Source organism: Eumetopias jubatus, unplaced genomic scaffold (assembly GCF_037043125.1).
Source record: "Eumetopias jubatus isolate StellerSeaLion01/CBP00866 unplaced genomic scaffold, mEumJub1_p1.0 scaffold_10, whole genome shotgun sequence".
NCBI classification, from domain to species: Eukaryota; Metazoa; Chordata; class Mammalia; order Carnivora; family Otariidae; genus Eumetopias; species Eumetopias jubatus.
This window is the reverse complement of record NW_028274816.1, coordinates 48,238,561-48,260,165: the sequence shown is the minus strand read 5'-3', so window position 1 is coordinate 48,260,165 and position 21,605 is coordinate 48,238,561. Positions and strand designations below refer to the sequence as shown.

Here is a 21,605-nt window from a genome sequence, read left to right as displayed (position 1 = left end):
CTCTATTTGCTCATGATCCTACAGTCTGGGCTGGGCTCCACTGGACAGTCCTGCTCTGGTCACTCATGTGGCTGCAGTCAGCTAGAGGCCTGATGGGGTCGGACAGCTTCACTCCCATGTCTGCTAGCTCAGCTGCGATGGCCGGAACCACCGGGAGTGGGCCAGGCATCTCTTTCTCCATGTGGTTTTTCCAGGGAGGTGGGTGGACCTCTTCACGGGGTGGTTCCAAGAGGAAGTGTTCTTTTTTTTTTCTTTAAAGATTTTTTTTTTAATTTGTTTGACAGAGAGAGCGAGAGAGCACAAGCAGGGGGAACAGTAGAGGGAGAGGGAGAAGCAGGCTCCCCGCCAAGCAGGGACCCGGATGTGGGTCTCTATCCCAGGACCCTGAGATCAGGACCCGAGCCGAAGGCAGGTGCCCAACCATCTGACCCACCCAGGCGCCCCAAGAGGAAGTGTCCTAAGAGAACAAGTCCTAGCTTGCATCATGCTTGTTGACATCACACTGGTCAAAGTTATTCACATGGCCAAGCCCAGAATCTGGGGAGGGGGCGCTACCCCAGGGCTTGAATATTGGGAGGCGGAGTTTCAGGAGCTACCTGTGTTAGTCTCCCACATGAGCAGCCCTGTACCAGCATACATTGCTCTTCTGTGTATGCACATAGTGGCAGCTGACCCATGAAGAATTCATAGGAATATTATTCCATAGAGTCTAAGAACTTAACTGGAATTCACCTTACAGTCATTGTGTGGCATAGTTTAATTTCTGTATTTTTTCCTTTGTGGTACATAAAGGTATTTTATCTATCATCTATCTATCATCTATCATCTTAGAGAGAGAGTGTGTGAGTGGGGGGTGGGACAGAGGGGGAGGGAGAGGGATGAGCAGACTCCATGCTGAGCGTGGAGCCCAACGTGGAGCTCAGTCCCAGTACTCATGATCGGTCCTGAGCCAAAACCAAGAGTTGGATGCTCAAAGGACTGAGCCACCCGGGCGCCCCCATAAGGATATTTCTTATCATTGATGGCATCTTAGAGTCTACTGACATATAAGATGTATATCCCAACATGTATCAACAAACACATGCACACACATATTAAAATAACAGAATGATAAAATGTCTCTAAGAAACTATTATTAAAAGAAAAATTAATCAATTGTTTTCAATGGGAAAAGAAGAGCAGCTTAGTGGCACAAGAGCATCAAATGAACAACAGCAATCCCCTGCTGGAATTTCAGTAATAAATGTTTTAAAATTAATTACCCTAAGTATTGCCATTAATATGTAAACATTATTAAGGAATCACACACTTGAGCATAGTGAGCAAAATGGCCTTTCACTTCCTGTTCCACCAGCTTGGAGCTCCTTACTCATTGTTAGCCTGTTGATCACCCTTGACTGTGAAAACACAAAGGCAGCATTTTCCCCTGTCATACTAGTCATAGATTTTTTTTCTAGGTACAGTACAATACAACTAAAGGTATAATCAGTATCAGAAGTTTGTTGGAAACTGGGTTCTCCAATGATTGTATCCAGCTTGCGTCATGTAAGCATCTTCCTCCCGGTGTCTACCACGTCTATATTTAATATACATGACTTGTATTTACATGTATATATTATGGTGAGACACTCTGAGCTCATGGGCTCTTTGGGAGAAAATCTAATTCTAGGTGCTTCCTCCCTAAGCCATCTGTCAGAAAATTGTGTACTAAGCTGACCTTAGAGCGTGACACGTTACTGCCACCTGCTGGGAAGTTGTGGTAAAAATGCAAATCTACAGTGTCTGGAAAGTGAAGGGTATCACTTGGAATTTTGCAGTGCACATCCTAAACAGCATATGGGACAGCCTCGAATTACTAGACAGCAGGTTAGCAAAATAACTAAGAGTATGGATGCTGGAGCCAGGTTGCCCGGGTTGAATCCCTGACTCTGGCCATTCCTAGGTGGTGACCAAGGGCATGTGTTGTACCTTCTTATCTCCATTTCTTAACCTATAAACAGGAATAGTCATAGTACTTGCTTCATGGGATAGAAGTAATTAAGTGTGTCATTCTATGTAAAAAGCTCTGGGAGCAGTGCCTGGCATAGAGTGAGTGCTTTATGAGTATTTGCTGCCATACTGTTTTTGTTTGTTTCTTTTTAGATTTTCTTTATTTATTTGAGAGAGAGAGCACGAGAGGGAGCATGAGCGGGGGAGAGAGGTAGATGGAGAGGGAGAGGCGGACTTCCCCGCTGAACAGGGAGCCCGATGCGGGGCTTGATCCCAGGACCCCGGGATCAAGACTCGAGCCAAAGACAAACGCTTAACCGACTGAGCCACCCGGGTCCCCCTGCTGCCATACTGCTTTAAAATTCATTTAACAAATACTTGTGAAGTAACAGGCACAGTTCTAACATCTCCACAAATACTAACCCTTTTAATCCCCATAACAACCCAAGAGGGCAGGGAACAGCATCTGCAGAGGATTAACCCCAACGTCACAAGCCGGGGCACATGAAGGTTTAAGTTCCAATAGGCATTTGCAGACATCACATTCCCCTCTCTGGGACACCTAACTGGAATTTCCATGCCTCAGGGGGGATTCCTATTGCCTCCCAAAGAAGGGATGAAAACTTGTGAATGGGAAGAGGGGTTCAAGATTCTTAGTCCCTCCTTGGGATCGCAGGTTGGGGGTGGATGCTGTGTGTGATTGAGTGTGAGGGTGAATAGAAGGCAGGAGAAACTGCCAGAACACAGCTTCTTCAGAGTCTGTCTTGGGATTCAGCAAATAGAGGTCTGGAAGTAACCAACCGTTCAGCACCACGGAAAGCTCCTGAGTGGGCGGGGGAGCCTAGCCAGCCTTTGGGCCCCGCCCCCTGCACGCCAACCCCCAGCCCTTCCTACAGGCTCCGCCCAGATTTAAAGATCCTACATACTGTTTGAAGAGGTGAAGGAAGCCTGGGCAGGGAATCCACAAAAGCGTCCAGAGCTGTGATTACACCCTGATTCCCCCACAGAGACGCAGGCTGGCATGGTGGGGAAAAGGATTTTATTGGGTTGTTAGTGGAGAGCACATGGGAAGGTGAATTCTAGGGAACAACAGACACTGGGACCAAGCTAGTGGTCACCTTAAGGAACAATAAATTAACTTAACAAAATAAATTAAGGTGAGGAAGTCCCAAGCAGGGAGGTAGCTGGGAATACCTGGGGATTTCTCGGGAATGGAATTTGGAATTCGAAAGGGGAAATAAGAATTTCCAGCCCCCTCACAAAGAGTGTGAAATGAACATTTTTGAGACCCCTCCCCCGGGCTGGGAGTTGGGGTTCTGGGGCTCCAGGAAGAGGGAAGGACTGGGCTCAGCCAAAAGGGGTAAAGGGGACTGGTTCAGGGTCGTTCCTCCAGGAAGCGGTAGGTGGGGTTCTCATAGCCATGACGCTGCAGTTCCCGAAGCTGTTGCTCCTCCAGGGTCAGCATAGGGTCCACCTGCAGGAGGGCCCGGGAGGAGCAGAGGGGCATAGGGACCTGACCGCAGATCTCAGAGTTCCTCTGCGTCCAGGCTCTGGAATGCCTCCCCCATCCCATGTCTCTGTGTCTCTCACCTCCACCACTCCATGGCTGATAGCCCCATAGGGCTTCTTCCTGCGCAAGAGCAGCAGGGATAGGACGATCAGGGAGCCCCCACCTGCTCCCATGATCAGCAGACCAGACACGGCCTCTCGGGACACACCTGTCCCTGCTGGTGCCTGCGTGGAGAGGACATGGGGCAGGGGCCATCTTTGAGGCTCACCAAGGCCCTGTGTGGCTTTGGGAGTCCCAGCCTAGCCCCTGACTTCTGACCTCTCCCCCTAGTACCCAGAACAGTCCCCCTCTTACCAGCTCATCTCTCTGAATCTCCGATGAGTGGAAAGGAAAACCCCTTGGAACAGACACATTCACCTGGGGAAGCAGCAGGTGTAAGGGACTCAGGAGTCTGGGCCCCAAGAGGGCATCCCCCAGCCCTCTTCTTCCCTAGGACCCCGAAGTCCATGTCCTCAATCCCTTCTTCCCTCAGGCCAAGGAATCCAAACCCCTAACACCCTCCTCCTTCAGACCCTGGAGTCCAGGACCCCTCTCCCATCCACCCTCAGGCACCCACAGGTCTGACTTACCTTTTGCTCATACTGCTCCAGGGGGGACATCTTCTCTTTCCCAGAGGATGCAGCATCTTGTTCTGCAGACCCTAACCCCAAGTCCTATCTTATTCCTGAGAGTCGAGAATGGTGCTACCCCTGCCTGAGGAGGCGGTCAGAAGGCGCACCGGACTCTACCCCAGCAGGTCTGGAGTTCCCAGTGTATGGACCCTTTCCCATTCTGGGCTCAGGGACTAGCGGGATTTGGCGGCTGGGGTCTATTCTGGGAGATACTCACCTTTGGGAAGGGCCACGGGAGTGTCTGCCGGCATCCAGAGGAGGCAAGACAGGAGGAACAGTGAAGAAAGGAGGGCATCATCGAGGAAAGGGTGGAGACACACCCTCCCAGGGGCCAAGGCAGGAGGATCAAGGATCCTACAGAGGCCTCCACAACCTTAGACATCCATTCCTATCCTCTCCCACTCACTGTGGTGGCTCAGATACCCCCAGACTTTAGGGGATTAGAGTGGAGGTTGGGTACCTGTCTCCCAAAGCCTGGGGTTATCTATATTTGGGATAACTCACCATCCTTGGAATCCAGAGGCTGCAGCCCACCCTTGTCCTCACTGCTGCCCCCTGGGGCGGGGGCTTCCAACTCATTGGGACCCAGGTGCTCAGAGTGGAGGAGCTCCTCTGAGGGGAACACGCAGAAAGGGGGTCAAGGTCATGAGCACAGGGATGCCTCAAAACAAAACTGGGGGAATAAACAGCACCCTAACAGTAGAGTGATCGGGCATAGCCACAGGTATGATCTGGGAACGTGGGGAGCTAGATGGAGACACCCCCGGCAAGGAGAATGGAGGTTGAAGTCTCAAGAGAATGGGTTCTTTAAAGAGCAGGGTCAGGTATGGGATATCCAGTAGGAAGTCACAGCAGATCTGGGAGCTGCGGTAGGTCACACTTTCTGGTGTTCGTTCTCTCATGGGGGGCTCTTCCTTTGAATCTGGACTGGTTTTGTCACTTGCTTTAACCAACAGAAGGTGGGCGCCTGCCTTAAGAAGCCCTGGAATGGGAACCAGGGGTCACAGTCACTCACGGATCTGGGGCCGCAGCTCCTGAGCCAGGCGGGGGTTCTGGTCAAGGAGCCCCAGGCTCTGATTCATCCTTTCTTCAATGACTTGAAGGTGGGTCTGCACCTGTGCGGGAGTGAGCATGAAGGATGAAAGGGGCAGTAGGGAGAGATGGGGAAACTGAGGCAGGGTGAAGCAGAAGGTCAACAGGGTCCAAGGAAAAGTAGCATATGCTATGGACAGGAAGTAGGGTCCAAAGTCCAGGAACTGGGCCACAGGAGGGAGAAAACTGGAGGAGGAGAAGCAGAATAAAAAGAAAAGATGTACAGCAGACAGGAGGTGAAGGGCTTGGAAAAGGAAGTAAGGCAGAAGGGAAAGGAGTAGTCACTAGGAAAAGTGCGCCACAGACCATGTAAGCACAGGATACAAGGAATATGGCAGAGAAGACAGGAAGTGGACGTGAGAGAGGAGGAGAAGCAGGAAGTAGGGTCTGAGGAATAGAAAGTGAGGTTTCAGGGGTTATATGGAAGGAAGTGGGATTAGAGGGTCCTGTGGAAATGATGTGGTTCAAGGGCAAGTTTGGAGCTCAAAAGCATAGAACGGAGTAGTCAGGGACGGGAAGAGAACACCCAAGAACTAAGAATGGGGATGTGAGGGCACAGAACAAGGGCTGCACGGAAAACAAGTGGGGTGAGGGAGAAGGGAGAGCGGAGGGACAGGAACAGGGTGCGAGGCCCAGGAGGGGGATTCTGGGAAAGGACATAGGAAACCAAGGGACAAGAAGGGCGTCAAAGGCACAGGGGTGCGAGTGAGGGGGCTGGTGGTGAGGGCAGCGTTCTAGGGTCAGGGAGTAGGGACCCAAGGGGCTGGAAAGGGTCCCAAGGCACAGGGGTGGGGGATTGCCAGGGATAGGAAGGGGGTCCAAGGGACAGAAAGAGTGTCTGAGGGATGGGGTCCCAGACACTGGGGTCGGAGGGAGGACGGGGTATTTGGGAGCTGGAAGGGTCTGAGCACCTGGAAGCGCATCTGCTGGGCCTTCTCGGGGTCCACGGCAGCCACGTGCTGGTAGTGCCTCAGCGCGTGCCTTTGCTCCTTCTGCTCGGCGCGCAGGTAGCGCCTTAGGGCCAGCAGGACGCGCTCCGCCTGTGGAAGGGACGAAGGCTGCCAGGCCTGCCCCAGATCTCTTCACCCTTGGCCCTCTGCCCCCACAGCTCCCACACCTGAGGCGGGTCCCCCTGCAGTGCCGCCAGGAAACCTTCCAGGGCAGCCCGGCGCTGGTCGTTGATAAGGGCGATGACTCGGGTGGCGTGGGTCTCCACCAGGCGCTGTCGCTCACCAGACACCTGCTCCTCCAGGGTCTGCAGAATGGACTGGAAGTGCTGGTGAGGGAGGTGAGCACAGGGCCCGCAAAGGTGAAGACGGGTGAGTCCGGGCCAAAGGCAGTCTGGAAAGGAGGGGCTCTAGGGCCAGGTGGTGGAGGGGGTGGTGCCATGGGTCTAGGCACGGGTAGAACCAACCCTAGGGTGGGACCAGATCACAGGACACTTGACTGGAAGGAGTGGGGATACAGGGCCAGGCAGAGGGCAGGCAGGACCAGGCCAACTGGGAGCTGATCTGGGGGGGGGGGAACTGTACTGGGTGGGGACGATCTAGGAACTGAGCTGGCTCGAGGTCAGGGGAGATAACTTTCCAAGTATTATAGGCCAGGGAAGGCTCTAGGCTTGGGCGGGGCCAACTGGAGATGGTCAGTGCAGGAATATGACAGAGAGGAGCGGAGTAAGAGTCAGGGAATGGAGCTAACCTTAGCGAGGCCTAGAGGTGACTGGTGAGTCACGGGGCTGGGCCTACTGAGGAGGGACTGAGTAAAAGTGAGATTAGAGGGGTGGGACTAGACTCAGGGGGCAGGGCCTGAGAGATGAGGCAAAACATGGCCAGTCTGAGGAGGAGAGAAATGTCAGGTCAGACATAGGCCTAGAGGGGTGGGGCCAAATGGAGGAGTGGGGGCCAGAAGAGACCAAGATAACTCGGAAGGGGTAGAACTGAGTGAGGCCTGAACCAGGCTGAGACCAGGTGTGTTCCAGGTAGTGGATTCCACGAGTAAGGCCTGCTGGAGGGTGTCCTACCTCGTTCAGGGCCTGTCTGTCAGCCTTCGGCAGGTTCTTGGACTGGTTGTCTGCCATGGCCCATTCACGCATCACCTAGGGTCAAGGGGAGCTTCAGGATCCTGGAATCCACCCTGCTCTACCCAGTGAGTCCCCCAGACCCTCTTCAAGACTTTGGAGCCTCCAGATCCCTTAGGTCCCACTGGCTCTTGGGTTCATGAGAGGTTAAGGCTCCGAAGGGAATTTAAAGTATAAGAATACAGTGTACCAGAGTTTCCATAGAATCTTGGTGGCATTTCAGTGGGATTCTAGGTAGGTCAAGGATCCCTGATCATCTTAGAGGTGGTGTTGAGGGCTAGGGGTTGTTGGGGGCTTGGGGAGTCTTTGGAGGCAGGCTCAATGTGCGCCTGAGTAAATTCTGTGTTGATTTAGGGAGTTCTGTGTTGTGGGAAATCCTGGGGCTCCCAGGGTCATCACCTCATTAATCTGGCGCATCCTACGTTCCTCCAGGTCCATCTTGGCCCGCAGGAACCCCTCATGCTCGCTGATTTCTCCAGGCATGCCGAAGTACACATCCACACCATCTGTGGGCCTTGGGGTGGTGGTCACTGCAAGAAGGCCAGGAAATCAGGGAATCAGCGTGAAGCCCATCTCCAGGTCACCTTCCCTTCCTGGAGAACTATATCTCCTAGAGCACACTGGAGGCCACCATGTGTCCACATAACCATAGCTGCTGTGGGGCATCATGAGAGATCTAGCTCCGAACCGGGCCTGTTCTTGCAAAGCTTGGGAATCCATTATACCATCCTTCAGCCTTTCCCCAAATAACCATTAGGAGCAACCAGATGGCTCCTCTACCTCCAGGTACCCCTAAAACACCCTCAGCCTTTGCATTCTTCACAGGACAGCCCTTCCACCTCTTCTTTATCCCAAGTTACTCCCATCCCCTCCATTCCTCCCAGTTGGGTCTCTCCCCAACACGTCCCTCCTAAAGATGCCTCTACACCAAGGCTCCCTCCCATCATCCTCCCTCCAGGGTAGAGGGACGAAGGGTCCAGAGACCATCTCACCTTTGCTGATCCCTGCAGGGCTATGGGAGCTTGATGGTAGAATTCTTTCCCCCTCTTCTTCCTCTTCAGCCCGTGGGGGCTCCACGAAGTAATCGTCTACTGGCTGTAGGAAGGATTCCTCTTCTTCCTCATCCTCACGCCCCTCTACTCTGCCCCCTAGGGGCCAGGACCGGGTGGAGGGGTCACTGAGGGAACAGAAGACTCAAGGCAATGAGAATCTAACCCGCATCCCCAGGCTTCCATTTCCTGCCTCAGAAGCCTTGGGACGGGCATGGAGGGTTCCCTCCCACTCACCCAACTGCTGTCCCAGATGGATCGGGGGTCACCGGAGGGGGGCAGCACACATACTCCACACCTCGGAACCGATCTGTGCCACAGGGCAAAAGCATGCCCGAGCCATGCAGGATGAGGCCCTGGGAGCTGCAGGCCTGTGGAAAGAGTAGACCCAGATGCCAGGATTGTGGGTTAGGAGAGAGTAGAGGGGAGCCTGGATGCCTAGGTCTTGGTGGTTGATGGGGCTGGAGCCTGGATTCCTGATTCTGTCCCAGTGGGAAGAGGGGGCTGAGGCCCAGACTCAGGTTCTGGAGGGGACGGGGTGTTAGGGGACTGGACTCCTGGGTTCTGGGGGGTGAGGATGGATGGGCCAGGGTTCTGACCTCCTGTGCCTCCTGATGCCTCCGGGTTGAACTCTCGCACTGGTCCATGCGCTCCTGATGCAAGAACCGGCAGCCTTCAGGCACCAGCAGGGCCTCGCTCACGAATTCACCTGCTGAGGAATGGGGGCACCAGGGTGAGACCTTCCCACAGACACTAGCTCTGCCCTCCTCAGAATCCAGGCATTTTATCCTCAGAGGTTTCTCTGCCCCACTCTGGCACCAGACATCCAGATCCCTAATGTGAACCTGAGCCCAGGGCCCAGAATCTCACCCCTGGGAGACCCCCCCACTTCTAATCCCCTCCCCCAGCTTGTGACTCACGCAGGCAGCGGAAAGGCACAACCTGGTGGTGGGGGTGGGCACAGCGGCCACTCCGGGCACCCCCGCACCAGCGCTCCATGGGGATGGCCTGTGTCGCCTGTTCCACACGCGCAATCTGCAGCTCCGGGTACATCTGGGGGCACCGGGTAGGGGCGATCAACTCACAGCCTCGCCCCTGCCAGCCGTGCTTCTCCACTGGCCACGTCCCTTTTCAAGGCTCTAGTGATCCCCCTAGGCTCTGCTTCTCCGTAGAATCGGTCTTACATATCTAAGCCAGCAGGCCCCCTGGCCACGCCCCCAGTAGCTCTCCCTCAGAAGCCCCGCCAACCACCCAGAAACTTAATCCCGTAAACCCACCTCTCTCCGGGTCACCTCTGTCCCCTCCCCCAATAGGTCTGGCCCTCCTTTAAGCCTCACCTCTTCCTCGGTTTGGCTTCTCAGGAAGCATCCCTTCTTTCTGTATTAGAACTGCCTTTTCGTAGCCACGCCTCCTAGCTTTCTACTCTCCTTGGGCTCCAGCCCTTTTCCTATCTTGCAGGTCCAAAAGGTCTTTTTTCTTAGCCCCGCCTCACCCCTGGCCACGCCCACCGATACCCTACTCTTTAAGGAGCCCACCACAGATTGCTAAACTCTTGTCTCCTCACTGGCTACCGTCCTTAGCAGGCCCTCTTTGCACAGTTCTCTTTTCCTGACCTACTTTCTCAAAAACAGGTCCTGCCCTATCCTAAATTCGCCTCTTTCTTGGCCACGCCTCCTAGCTTCCTCCGCCTACTTAGATCCTCATTCTCCCTGGACCATGCCTTTTGTACCACTAGCTTCTTTTGGGCCACGCGGCCCAGTCTCGGAACGACTTTCCCGCTGACCACGCCCCTCCCAGTAGGTCCCGCCCACCTGTCTGCAGTATTCCAGCACGCGTTGCGGGTCCCGGAGACAGCGTCGCGAGCGCTGTGGGTCTGGTTCCCAGCGGCCGGTGCGCAGGTCCCGGTGAAGGGTTAGGTGCCCGCATAGTCCAGCAACCTGGGCCGACCCCGGGGCCTGAGGGTCGGGTCGGAGGGGTCAGCGAGGGCCCCGGGACGCTGGCACGTGGGTCCCCCGGACCTTTGCTCCTTAGGACCCAGAAGTTCAGACCCCCAGCCACCCGCCCCCTCCACAAAGCATCGCGCACCCGCCTCGTAAGAGGTTCTGTTCCCCGGGAAACAGCTCCCACAGGGCGGGGGCGCCCCAGCTCTCCGGTTGCTATGGCGACCCGGGTCCCCCGGGAGTCTCGCGGCCTTGTTGCCGCGGAGACAGGCTCCGCCCCCACCCCGGCGCAGCCGCACTGGAGCCTGAAGGGGTTAAAACTGAATCGCGGGGGAGGAGGCCAGAACCCAGGCGTTCTGGCCCCTCCTCCCTCATCCCTAGCTCAGGGTCCCATTCTCCAGTGCAAAGACGACAAGGCCTGGCTTCAGGGCCCTGCAGGCCTGGACATCCATCCTTTGAGGGCTGGAGAGCTGCATCCGGGGTCGGGGGTCGGTGACTGAAGACCTAGACTCCTGGGTTCTGGGAGGCTGCGGGGGCCCTCAAATGGGTCCAGAGGATGCAAGGGGCCAACATTCTTGGATTCAGGTGTCTTACTGTCTGGTGGGTCCCATGTTCAGGTGGGAAGGGGTTGGGGCTGAGTCACCTAGGTCAAGAGGGTCTGAGGGGGCTAGACTTTTGGGACCAGGGGCTCTGGAACAGTCAGTTCCTAAGCTAGGGGAGGGAGGCGGCTGGGAGGACAGAAGATGGGGGAGCTGGGACCAGAACTCCTGGGTTCATGAATGCCTAGTGCCGTTAGGGGCGTATGGGGCCCGGCCACTTAGCTGGAAAGACTGCGCTTTCTGCCCTGGACGTGTCCGCATCCCGGTCCAAGTCCCGGTCCCGCCCCTTCCCCCATCCCCCAGGACCCGGCCGGGCCTCACCTCGGCCGCGCCGGGGCTCCCACCGGCCAGGCTCCCGACGGCGAGCTGCGCGCGCAGAAGGAGCAGCAACAGCGGCAGCAACAGCGGCAGCAGCGGCGGGCCCCGGTGGCGGCCCAGACCTCGAGCGGCGGGGCTGGTGGGCCCCATGTCCCGGCCCTCGCGCCCTCACGTCCCCTGCACTCCCGCCCGGCCCGGCCCCAGCGGTGACAGGAGCTCCCAGCGCCACGGCCGCCGCCGCCACCTCCTCCCGCCGCCCCCGGGCTGCGCCGGCGCCGCCAGCCCCGCCCCACGCCGGCCCCGCCTTCCTAGCCAGGACAATAGCGTGGCCGCTCTGCGCAGACTGGAGCAGCTCGGGAACCCCCGGGTGGGAGCCAGCGCCAGGCCCCCGCCTCCTAGAGGTTCTGGGAGTCCCTCCCCGTGCAAGGGCCTAGCCAGGAGTCTGGGTCATAGGCTCCGCCGTTTTGAGCCCTTCCTCAGGACCCTCACCCCCAGCTTTCTCTTCCCCCCCACCCACACGCTCACAAATCAGTTTTCTCTTCCAGGCATGCCGGCATTGGAGACCTCTCCCCGCAGCAAATTCCTCTCTTGAGGTCCCAGTAATAGAGGCCCCCGAAATTTCCCTAATCAAGGACACAGCTGCGGAGACCCAGTCCCCTTCTCCCTCAGATTCAGGAGTCCGGGCTGCAGGCACCTTCATTTTCAGGACCAGAGACCAAGCCCCTGCCCTTTCTCCCTAAGACACAGGAGTCTTGGCCTTCCGTCTGCTTTCCAAGGATCCCAGGTGTCTGGACCTTTAATTCCTATCTCAAGGATTCATAAACCAAAGCCCCCAGGCCCTTTCTTTAAGGATGACCTGAGTCAGGTGCCCAGCACCACAGGACTCAACCCATCCTCGCTTTAAGGACCACGGCATTTCTATTCTCTCTAGCCCCTCTAGCTTCTCCCTTCCCTCCTCTTCAGGGCTCACTGCTTTGTCTCCTCAAATAACCAGAATTCTGTCTTTCCCAAGCCAACTGGAGCAGCCCTGTCATGCATGTGCATCTGTGCATGCGTGTTTGCATAGATGTAAATCAAAAGAGCCTGGGGTGCTAAATGGGTAGCAAAGGGCTGGGAGATGGCTCATGGTTTTGTTCCAGAGCCACTTCATTGCCTAGGGTAGAGGAAGGACCTTGGGGGCAGATTTAATGGACCCCTTCCTTGTGAAGGGTGATAATGCTAGGAGAATGCCCAAGACACATTCACTTCTCAACTTTTTATTATTATTATTATTAAACATAAATATTCTCAACTCCAGATCCCCACCCCCACCCGCCCCACTCTACTCCCCTCTCCTCCTGACATTTCTCACCCTATCCTCACTCCTTGGATTCAATTCTTCCAGGGCCTTGAAGGAAGTTGGAAGGAATCAGGATAGTGGCCATCTTGGGTTCCCAGAGAGTGAACAGCCATCTTGGCTGCACTTCCATTGGCCAAGAAAAGCGCCCCTCAGGGAGAACCAGGACAGAACCTGGTCTGGCTTCTGTATAAATCTGTCCTATGTTGCCTGTCTTCTCAGTACAGGTGATCATTTTGAAATCTCTTCTTTCAATGTCTGGAAATAACTTCCATCCCTGCCCCTAACTCCTATCACCCCCTGTCCCCATCCCTCAACAAAGAGCCCATCTGCCATCGTGAATCCCTTTTACACAGGGGAATAATTGGTCAAATGGCCATCTTGCTTCCCACTTGGGGCAACCCCTTTGGCTGACCTCACTGTACACCAGTGATCCAGATAACTGTAATGATCTTTCTCTCCCATCAATGTTCAGATTTGGAGGAGGAAGGTCACCAACTTGTTCTGATTCCTCAGAAATCAGCACAATCCATTATGGCAAGTCGAAGATTCCAGGACTCTTCATTTGGAGAGGTGTCATACATGAGTCTGGAGACGCGGGTGGCTGGGTATGGGGAAGGCAGCATACGGGAAGGGTGGAGTCCTGGGGGCCAGATCTGGGCGTCCAATGGATGTAGGTTTGCTGTAGCTGGTAAAAGCTCGAGGGTGGGGTGTGGTGAGATAACCTGCTCGAGCTCTATACAGTCTGCAGGAGGGGACCATGCCTAGGTGTGGGTTGAAGTCATAGAAGGTAGGGGTCCCTGGAGGTCCAAGGGGGGAGGGGGGCGGCAGGAAGAGGCCTCCTCCAGGGCCTTCATCAAGGCTCAGGCTCACACTGACTCCTCGGACCTTGTAGTAACCATTGGTTGGATCCTGAGGGGAGAAATGGATTTGTTAAGTTATATGAGGATATAAGGGGGGGGCAGGTTAGGATCCCTAATGGAGAGACACACTTAAAGCATGACCTAGAGAGAGACTAAAAGACTTAGAAATAGGAGCAAGCTGAGACCCAGAGACAGAGATAGACACATAGACTGATAGGAAGACAAAGTGGGACAGAAAAACAGTGACAAGAGACAAAGAGACAGAAGGAGATGGGCAGAGAAAGGCAGCAACAGAAGGATATAGGCCTGCTAAGGCCTGGGGGTGTGGAAGGAGATGCGGCGAGGAATGGAGAGATTGAGACCAAGACATTCATTCATCTGCCCACCAGCCCCCAGGCTTTGATTCTGTGTCATGCTTTATGCTGTTGCTGGAGGTGACTATCATGGGGAGAGACCAGGGTCCCCGGCCTTCATGGAGATCCGCGGCCAAAGAGGACATGGCAAATCCCCAGAGTCCAGAGGGGTCAGCAGAGTGATGTGGAAAGGACAGGCCGACTGATAAGGCTCGATGGGGAAGCAGAGGCAGGATTTCAGGGTGGGGACCAGAAGCCAGGACAGCGTGGTCCCGGTTGTGACAGGCAGAACACAGCATGCCAAGGGCTGTGAGGAGGGAAGCATGGGCTTTCTAGAACAAGAAATGTTTGAGCCGAGACCAGAGGAATGAAGGACAGAATTAGGTAGGTATGGGAAGGAAAGCATGTTTTAGGCCAACAGAGTGGCATGTGCTACATACAGAGGAGACACAGAAGGGCTCTGGCTTGGGGACTGAGGTCGGTGGAGCTCAAAAGAGGGGACTCCAAAGGAGGGGTAGGTCTGGGGAAGTCTGAGGCCAGTGTGGGACCTGGTAGGTGGAAGGGCCCTGGCAGAGGCATCCAGGAGGCCTGAGGTGGGGCTGTGATGGGAAAGCTCAAGGGGGAGGCCAAGGCTGGACAGGTTTGTGGGCATAATCAGCGGTGAGTGAAGTGGCCAGGAGGCAGGAAGAAAGGGTGAAGGGGGCCAAGGCCCAGGTCTGGGGGCAACAGAGTGAAAAAGGAGGGGACCAAGCAGGGAGAGAGCTGGAGACCCAGTGAAGGGAACCCCTCCCTTCCCAACACTCACCTTGGTCTCCAGAGCCCCCTCCTCATCCAGAACCAGGTCACTGTGGTCCGTGTGCACGATGGGGCCCTGGGGTAGGGTGCTTAGTGAGAGGGAGTGCTCAGAGGGTCCTCCTGGCCCAGTGCCAGACCCTGACAACCCTCAGCTGGACAGTGGAGGCCGGGCAGGAGGGACCAGCACCTGGAGCTGGGCTCTGGACTCAAGACAAAGGGCCCTGGGGACATATCTGGTCTAGGGAATAACTGAGTCAGGGGCATATTTGGACTTGGGGGACCTTTGAGCCTGGGGTCATTTGTTGGGACTCAGGCCCTCTTCGAGTTGGGGGGCCCAGCTGGGACTGGGAGAACATTTGGGACTGGGTTACTAATTGTTCTAGAGGCAGAGTTGGGTCTGGGGACCCTGGCATCCTACCCGGTCCTCGCCGCTGCCTGTCTCCTCCTCGGGGCCCCGAGAACTGGGGCCATCACTGCTGCCTGGGATTCGCACCAGGTTCTTTTGCTTGGAGAAAGAGGCTGAGGCCAGGGACAGTGGGGCAGCAGAGATAAGGGATGGGGCAGGGTCACAGTTTGTGGAGACCAACGAGCAGGAAGAAAGAGGACTGGGTTGGGTCAGGAGGCTGGGAAACAACGAGAACCTGGGCGGGTAAGGAGCGGGACCCTGAGAAGACGGACATAGGGCTTGAGGGAGGAATCAGGGCCCGAAGGTGAGCCAAGACCAGAGAGGTGGGACGGGAGCCAGGACAAGGCCAGGTCAGCTGGTGGGGAGGAGAGGGTTGGGGGAAGGCACTGAGGTGGGGCTCAGTCACTGACCCTTGCCATGGCGCCAGCAGCAGAGGGTCACCCCAATGATGACCATTAGAAGCGTCATGGCTGCAGCAGCCGCTCCAGCCAGAATCCGCACAGTGGGCAGCAAGTCTGTGGGGAGGAGAGGGGGTGTTCTGAGGAGGCTAAGTGTGAGGCCCAGGAGGAACTGGGGAACAGGGACTCAGGGCTTGCTTGGGTTGGAGTCCCTGGGTTCAAAAGGTCACCAAGTTTGGGGATACCCAAGTTTGTAGTCCCTAGCTCGGGGTCCTTCAGGTTTAAGGGCTCTTGAATTTGGGGTTCCACAAGTTTAAACTCTCTGGCTTTAGGGAGTCCTAGATTTAGAGCGTTTTTTAACTTTGCAATTCCCCATATTTGGAGCTTCCCTTCTTTGGGGTACCTAAGTGTGAGGGGTCTCTCAGTTTAGAATTCCATATTTAAAGGAATTTACTGTTGGGGGGGTGTCAGGATTCAAAGGACTTGTAGTTTTGAGGCTTTCAAGGTTCAAGGCTGTCTGTATTTGGAGGTCCTTGGTTTAGAGATTGTGGTGTTTTGGGGGTTTGGGGTCCTCAGATTTGGAGTCTTTAGGCCCAGGATCTCACCTCTCCGGCCCAGGCTGACCTGGGTGCCTCCCTCACCCAACCGGTTCCTGGCACTGCAGTTGAAACCCCGGCTAAAGTCGGATTCCTGGGTCCCCGAAATGTGTAGCACAGAGATCAGGGCTGGGCCCTGTTCCTGGCGGCCCTCTGGGGCTGGGAACGTCTCCACCAAGAACCGACCCTGCGACCCCGCCGCCAGAAATCCCCCGTCCCAAGACCAGACCTGGGGGCACAAAAAAAGGGAAATCATTAAGGAGATTGGAAGGGGGGGGAAGGGCGGGCAGGGTGTCGGTCATAGCAGTTTTGGAGGTCCGGCTGGGAGGTCAGAGATCACAGCTGGGCCGGTCATGACAGCGGGGACATTTCCTTACCACGGCATCTGGGGCTGGGGATGCGAAGACTAGACATTGGAGGCGGGCGGGGCCCCTCAAGAAGGCGGGCGCAGAATGCAGGGCGGTCACAACTGGGGGAGCTGGTTTGGAGATTGTGGACCAGTCAGATAGAGGCCCTGCCCTCGGAAACTCCAATTCTCAATAAGCCGGGGCCAGGTCTTGGCCCTCTCCACTAACGCCAGTCAAGCAGGCCACACCCCTCAACAAACTCAGAACCTCTCAGAGGCTCGCCTTCGTTAGGTCCGGCTCCCACCCCTGGCCCCGCGGTCTACCCAGCTCGCCTTTTCAAGGCCACGCCCTCTCCCGTTTAGAGCTCGCCCGCTCTGCCCGCTCCCCGTCCCAGGCTCTCCCCGGTCTTTTAGGAAGCGCCACTTTCTCACCGTTCACAGTCAACCTAGCCTCCGCAGCGCCGCCCCCCAGGCCTGAGCGCCCCGGCTCAGCTCTGCACACGTAGTCGCCTGCATCCTCGGGCCCCACCGACGGAAGACGCAGCGTGGGCCCGGAGCTCAGCACCTGGGATGGGGTAGGGGCGTCAGGGGCAGGACCTTGAGGGGAAACCCCGTCCACCGCCAGCCGCGGCCACAGGCCCCAGAGATCGTGTCTCACCCGCGCGTCCCCGCTGCGGGTCCAAGTTACCCGTGGGAGCGGGTTCCCGCGCCAGGCACAGCTGAAGGAAGCGTCTTCCCCTACGTCTACTGACATGGGCTCTGGCCTTGCCTGCAGAATTGGCCCGACTGGAGAGGAGAGAGCAGGCGTCGCATGGCCGGGGATGCAACTTCTGACCCGGGATCAGCCACTCAGAAACGACAGCCCCAAGGGCTCAAGTATAGGCGGCCAGTCCACAGCCACTAGGCTCACGCTCCCGGCTCGCACGCCCGGGGCCCGCCCGCGCCCCGCCCCTGCTCCTCCTTGGCACTGACGCACACAGCCAATCCCCGCCTAGATCCTATTCCGGCTCCACCTCCTCCCCGAGGCCCGTCGCAGCCACGCCCCACTCTAGCCCCTGGCCCTTTACGGTCAGCCCCACTTTGGCCCCACCCCGGGCCCCGCCCCGGCTCACACTGCACGTCCAGCGCGGTGCTGCGGTTGGCGCTACCCACAGCGTTGCTGACCTCGCAGGACACCGGCTCAGTCAGGAATGAGGCGTCTGCCACGACCTCCAACATTGGCCCGCGGGCCCCGAGCACCGGGGAGCCTCCCTTTGCCCACCTGCGGAGGGAGTGGGGCTGTTCGTGTTGTCCCTGCTCCCCAGGTACATCCACTCACGTTCCAATCGCAGTCCTCCCCAAACCCGTGCTCCGGGCTGAGGAGAGGTGACCTTCGTCCTCACCTATAGCCAGTGACAGGAGGTTGGGCTGTGGCCTGGCACAGAAAAGTGACCTTCTCTCCCTCCAGCACAGTCTGTGGTTCTGCAGACAGAGTCACCACAGGGGGGTCTGTGGAGGTGGGTCATGGTCAGCGGTGGGCAAGGACCTGGAACACCTCCATGGAGCGCCTGAGTCCAATGCCCAGCCTCTCACGGGCTGGGTCCCCAGTCTCCTCTTCCTTTTGAGCTAGGAGCCCAGGAGCCCAGTTCCCAATTCCCCCAGGGCCCCAGGTCCGCAACCTCCTCCTTCCTCATTCCCTGGAGTCTAGCCTCAGGTCCCTCTTTTCCCAAGGGCCCCTGGCTTCAGAGCCGCTGTCTAACTGCACTCACACTGCAGGCTCAGTGTGACAGCCGTATCCTTCCCCGACGGCAGGGCCTGGCTTCGGGCCCGACAGACCAAGGTGGCTCCATCATCATGACGGGAAGGAGTCAAGGATAAGATGCTCTCCACTGATGCAGTGGTTCCTTCCTTCAGCAGGGTCTGGAGGTTATGAATAATAATAATGACTTCATCTACCCCTTATATAGTGTTGACTATGTGTCACTTCTAAGCACTTTATTTAATCTTCACAATTACCCTATGAAGTGACTATAATTGTCCCTATTGTACAGATAAGGAAACTGAGGGACAGAGGGGTTAAGCTACTTGAACTTAAGACCAACGAACTAGCAAGTGGCTGAGCCAGGATTTGAACCTAGGTAGCGTGGCTCTGGAGTTCTTACCCTTAATCACATACCAAGGGTCCCGATACTTGAACCTCTTCCCTCCCATGCCCCTCTCTCTGGATAAGCCTATGATCTGAGTGGGCCCCAAATTTCCCTGAATGGGCAAGGGCTGCAGGGGGATTTGGACCTGACCTGGTGGAAGGTGGTCCCATCCAGCCTGATCCCATCTCGGAACCACAGCAGCTCAGGGGTGGGGCGGGCATCCCCACGGCTCCGACAGATCAGATTTGCAGGAACACCAGCCACTAGAGACACAAAGGGGCCGCCCAGCACCTGGGGGGCTTCTGGGGGCACTGTGGGGTGGATTGGGGGTCAGAGCTGGATCCTGGGCCCCAAAATCCCAATCTTCCCAGCCCTAACTGACCACCCCTCTGGGCTCCCTGGACTCTGATACTCAGCTAGCACTGGCTGTCCCCTGGGCTTCGCAGGGACAAGTGAGCTGGGTCCTCACCCAACACATGCAGTTGGGCTGGTCGAGAGCGGAGGCCTGCTTGTGTAGCCTGACATTCATATGAAGCTTGATCCTCTAGCTCCACGGGCCTAATGTAAAGATCGTGCTGGCCACTGGCTGCATTCCCTGATATCCAGTACCGGGACCACCCTGCAGTTAAGGAAGAGGCAGTCACACCATGGTTCTGAGTTCCTGGCCCCAGCCTCCCTCCCCAGACATCCCACACCAGAAAGACACCCAAAAGTGGGTGCTGGGCCAGAGAGACTCTAACCCCCTCCCAATCCAGAGTCATGGGGGCGGGTGAAAAAGTCAGAAAAAAGCAAGAGAACAATTGCCATAGAAGTCAGATTAGATACTACCTCTGGGTGAGCCGAGGCCTATGATAGGAGAAAGGAGTAGGAAAGGCTTCTGGGGAGCTGACAATGGACGTGAGTAGTAGTTACATGAGTGTCTACTTTAGAACTATTTGACAAATCTTCCCTTTATGTTTTAGGTGCGTTTCTGCATTTATGTAGGATTTTAAAATGCAAATAAAAATCCCCTACTCCCCAAAGAAGAAGCTAAGACTTTAGTTCTCCCAGATGTTCATCTGAGCCCAACATCATTCAAACATTCAAAACATTGATGTTTTGAAAACATCAAAATAGAAACTTCAGATACAGACCAAGCCCAGCACCCCCACCGGGAGCCAACCCCTCCTGAGTAGAGAGAACAGTCTCACCTGGCAGGTCCCTTTCACCCCCTAGAGCCAGTCCATCCTTAGTCCACTGAACCAGCCCCCAGTATTCGCCCAGGGCACAGGGCAGCCGGGCCTCATCCCCCAGCAGTGCCACCAGGTCATCTGGTTGTTGCAGGAAATGGGGCGATAGACCTAGGAGGATCGGGGGAGGGGAGCAGGGTTCAGTTTAGCAATGAGCTTAGCTCCCTCATTCAGGACCCAGGAGTCCAGCCTCCCAGAGTTCTCCCCCTGCAGACTTAGGAGTCTGAGCACAACACCCCTCCCCCCGCCGTTCCATCTACCCCAATAAAGAGGCAGCTGGCAAACAATCCTCCCCCCAATTCCCCCACCCCTCGAGGTACCTGCATGCCCTCGGAGGCAGAAGAGGAGGAGGAGGAGGGCGGGGACCAGCATTCTGAATGTGTGTCCCCCAAGATCCCGTAGACTTGCTGTTGCACTGGCTTCCTTGCTAAGCCCGTCCTCAACGGTACACCTCTCACCACCCTGGTCGGGGCTCCTTTCGCGCCCGGGTCTTCGCCGCAGGCTAGGAGCCACCCCGTTTCTGGCCTGGAGTTCCCCAAGTCGGCTCAGCCGCAGTCTCCAATACTCAGAAACAAGCGGTTTCCGCGCCCTCGGTCCCTGAGAGACCGGGGAGGGCCTGATCCCACTCGCCCCGCCCCCGGGAGACCCGCCCCTTCCCATTGAGTAACTCCCGCGGCCGAGACGTCGATGAATGGGGGCACCGCAGGGCGGGGTCTCCCGCGGGCGGGCGCCCCAGCCAAGTTGGGGTCTTGGGAGCCGGAACACCTGGGTCAAAGGAGGGCGAACCGGCTGGGTTGGACACCTGCACCCTGCCAGGCTTGTTGGGGGCATGGCGGGGGAGAGAGTGGAAGAAACTTGCTCAGCCTGGGTCCTGGAGGGAACGCGCCGAGTGGAAACGGAGCTATAAATGGCAGCCCCTGGGGCTTCGCTAGTTTCCGCAGCTTGGGGAGGCGGGGCCCCGGGCTCCCCCGGGCCTGCGGGTCAGGAAGAGGACACCGGGGTGCCTGGGGGCAACTGGGGACCCCTGAGAAGAGGAGGGGGGTTCAGTTCTTCTCGCCTCAAAACCCCAGCTCAAAATATCCGTCTGCCTGCCTTGTGACCGCTGCAAACCATAGCACGTCCAAGGATCCAGGAATCCAGGCCCCCAGCCCCTCCTTTCCCGAGACCCCGCAGTCCAGGCTCAGCCCCTCATCCCACGCGACTGTGGTTGCCGGGCGACGCCTGGGAGGCGGCGGTGCCCGAGCTGGGCCAGGCCGGGAGGCTGGGAACCGCGCAGCTTGTCCTGACGGCTGCATGCCGCCCAGCTGGGGCGTTCCCACGCTGCAGGCGGGCCCGTGCGCTGCGCAGCTGGCCGGGCAGGTGGGCGGGACCCTGAGCCCACCGAGTGGGGCCGGGGGGGCCTGGGACTCGGAGTCTGACATTCCTGAGCCTGCAGGGACTGGGGGGCCCACACTCAGGTTCTCTGTTGTTCCTGAGCTCAGATTCTTGCGTCTCCAAATGGCAGGGACTTGGACTCTGGATTCTGAGACCGGGTATTTAGACCTCTGTTGACTGAGTAGCTAATGGCCTCAACTGCGAGTTTCTTGGGAGTTGGGGACTCAACTAGGTCCCCTGCCTGCAGCATGGTGCAGTTCGGAGAGGATGGCAGGGGGTCAGAAAATCTGGTCTTAAGTCTTAGAGTCAGTGGATTAACCACCAATCTCTCCCACCCCCACACAGGCCCAGGAGGATTTGTAAATCACATACAGTGAACATCTGCCCTAAGTCCTGTGTGTGGTGGGGGGAAGGGTTGGAGGCCTGAACTCCTGGGTCCTTGGGGAGAAGCAGCGGCAGGCCCGGACTCCTGAGTCTGAGAGCGGTGGGTCCTTGGGACCCAGACTTCTAGGTCTCCGGGGCCTGAGCCGGCTTCTGT

At 56.9% G+C, this 21,605-nt stretch overlaps 2 protein-coding genes across 3 annotated transcripts; both read right to left on the bottom strand.

The window, feature by feature from the left end:
* Positions 1-3,223: 3,223 nt before the first annotated feature.
* Positions 3,224-11,395, bottom strand: APLP1 (amyloid beta precursor like protein 1). 2 transcript variants are annotated; one of them, XM_028123562.2, is made up of 17 exons: positions 11,249-11,395; positions 10,200-10,343; positions 9,309-9,441; positions 8,988-9,100; positions 8,626-8,759; positions 8,332-8,516; positions 7,739-7,869; positions 7,283-7,357; positions 6,380-6,538; positions 6,174-6,302; positions 5,186-5,285; positions 4,675-4,782; positions 4,388-4,411; positions 4,129-4,199; positions 3,854-3,916; positions 3,580-3,723; positions 3,224-3,463 (listed from the first exon to the last, which is right to left on the bottom strand). In XM_028123562.2, exons 1-17 carry the CDS (start codon positions 11,393-11,395, stop codon positions 3,365-3,367), a joined length of 1,959 nt encoding a protein of 652 aa, XP_027979363.1. In that variant the 3' UTR covers positions 3,224-3,364. The 2 variants fall into 2 exon arrangements, with proteins under 2 accessions (XP_027979363.1, XP_087884568.1); XM_088028442.1 differs by having other exon boundaries at positions 4,129-4,190.
* A 1,762-nt stretch (positions 11,396-13,157) lies between these two features.
* On the bottom strand, positions 13,158-20,065 carry KIRREL2 (kirre like nephrin family adhesion molecule 2). The gene is made up of 15 exons (XM_028123565.1): positions 20,014-20,065; positions 19,655-19,804; positions 18,934-19,083; positions 18,615-18,775; positions 18,087-18,237; positions 17,721-17,826; positions 17,451-17,599; positions 16,997-17,124; positions 16,771-16,903; positions 16,370-16,470; positions 16,002-16,221; positions 15,409-15,513; positions 15,011-15,111; positions 14,603-14,668; positions 13,158-13,493 (listed from the first exon to the last, which is right to left on the bottom strand). Exons 1-15 carry the CDS (start codon positions 20,063-20,065, stop codon positions 13,158-13,160), a joined length of 2,109 nt encoding a protein of 702 aa, XP_027979366.1.
* Between the last annotated feature and the right edge of the window lie 1,540 nt (positions 20,066-21,605).

Coding starts and splice junctions, on each gene's coding strand:
- KIRREL2 (XM_028123565.1), bottom strand. CDS start 20,065: ATGCTGGTCCCCGCCCTCCTCCTCCTCCTCTTCTGCCTCCGAGGGCAT. Junction 17,600..17,720: donor CCTCCTGTCACTGGCTATAG/GTGAGGACGAAG, acceptor CTCCCTCCGCAG/GTGGGCAAAGGGAGGCTCCC. Junction 17,125..17,450: donor CACCGCGCTGGACGTGCAGT/GTGAGCCGGGGC, acceptor TCTCCTCTCCAG/TCGGGCCAATTCTGCAGGCA.
- APLP1 (XM_028123562.2), bottom strand. CDS start 11,395: ATGGGGCCCACCAGCCCCGCCGCTCGAGGTCTGGGCCGCCACCGGGGC. Junction 9,101..9,308: donor TGTGCCTTTCCGCTGCCTGC/GTGAGTCACAAG, acceptor CCCATTCCTCAG/CAGGTGAATTCGTGAGCGAG. Junction 4,783..5,185: donor GGAGCTGCGGCCCCAGATCC/GTGAGTGACTGT, acceptor TGTTCCCCTCAG/AGGAGCTCCTCCACTCTGAG.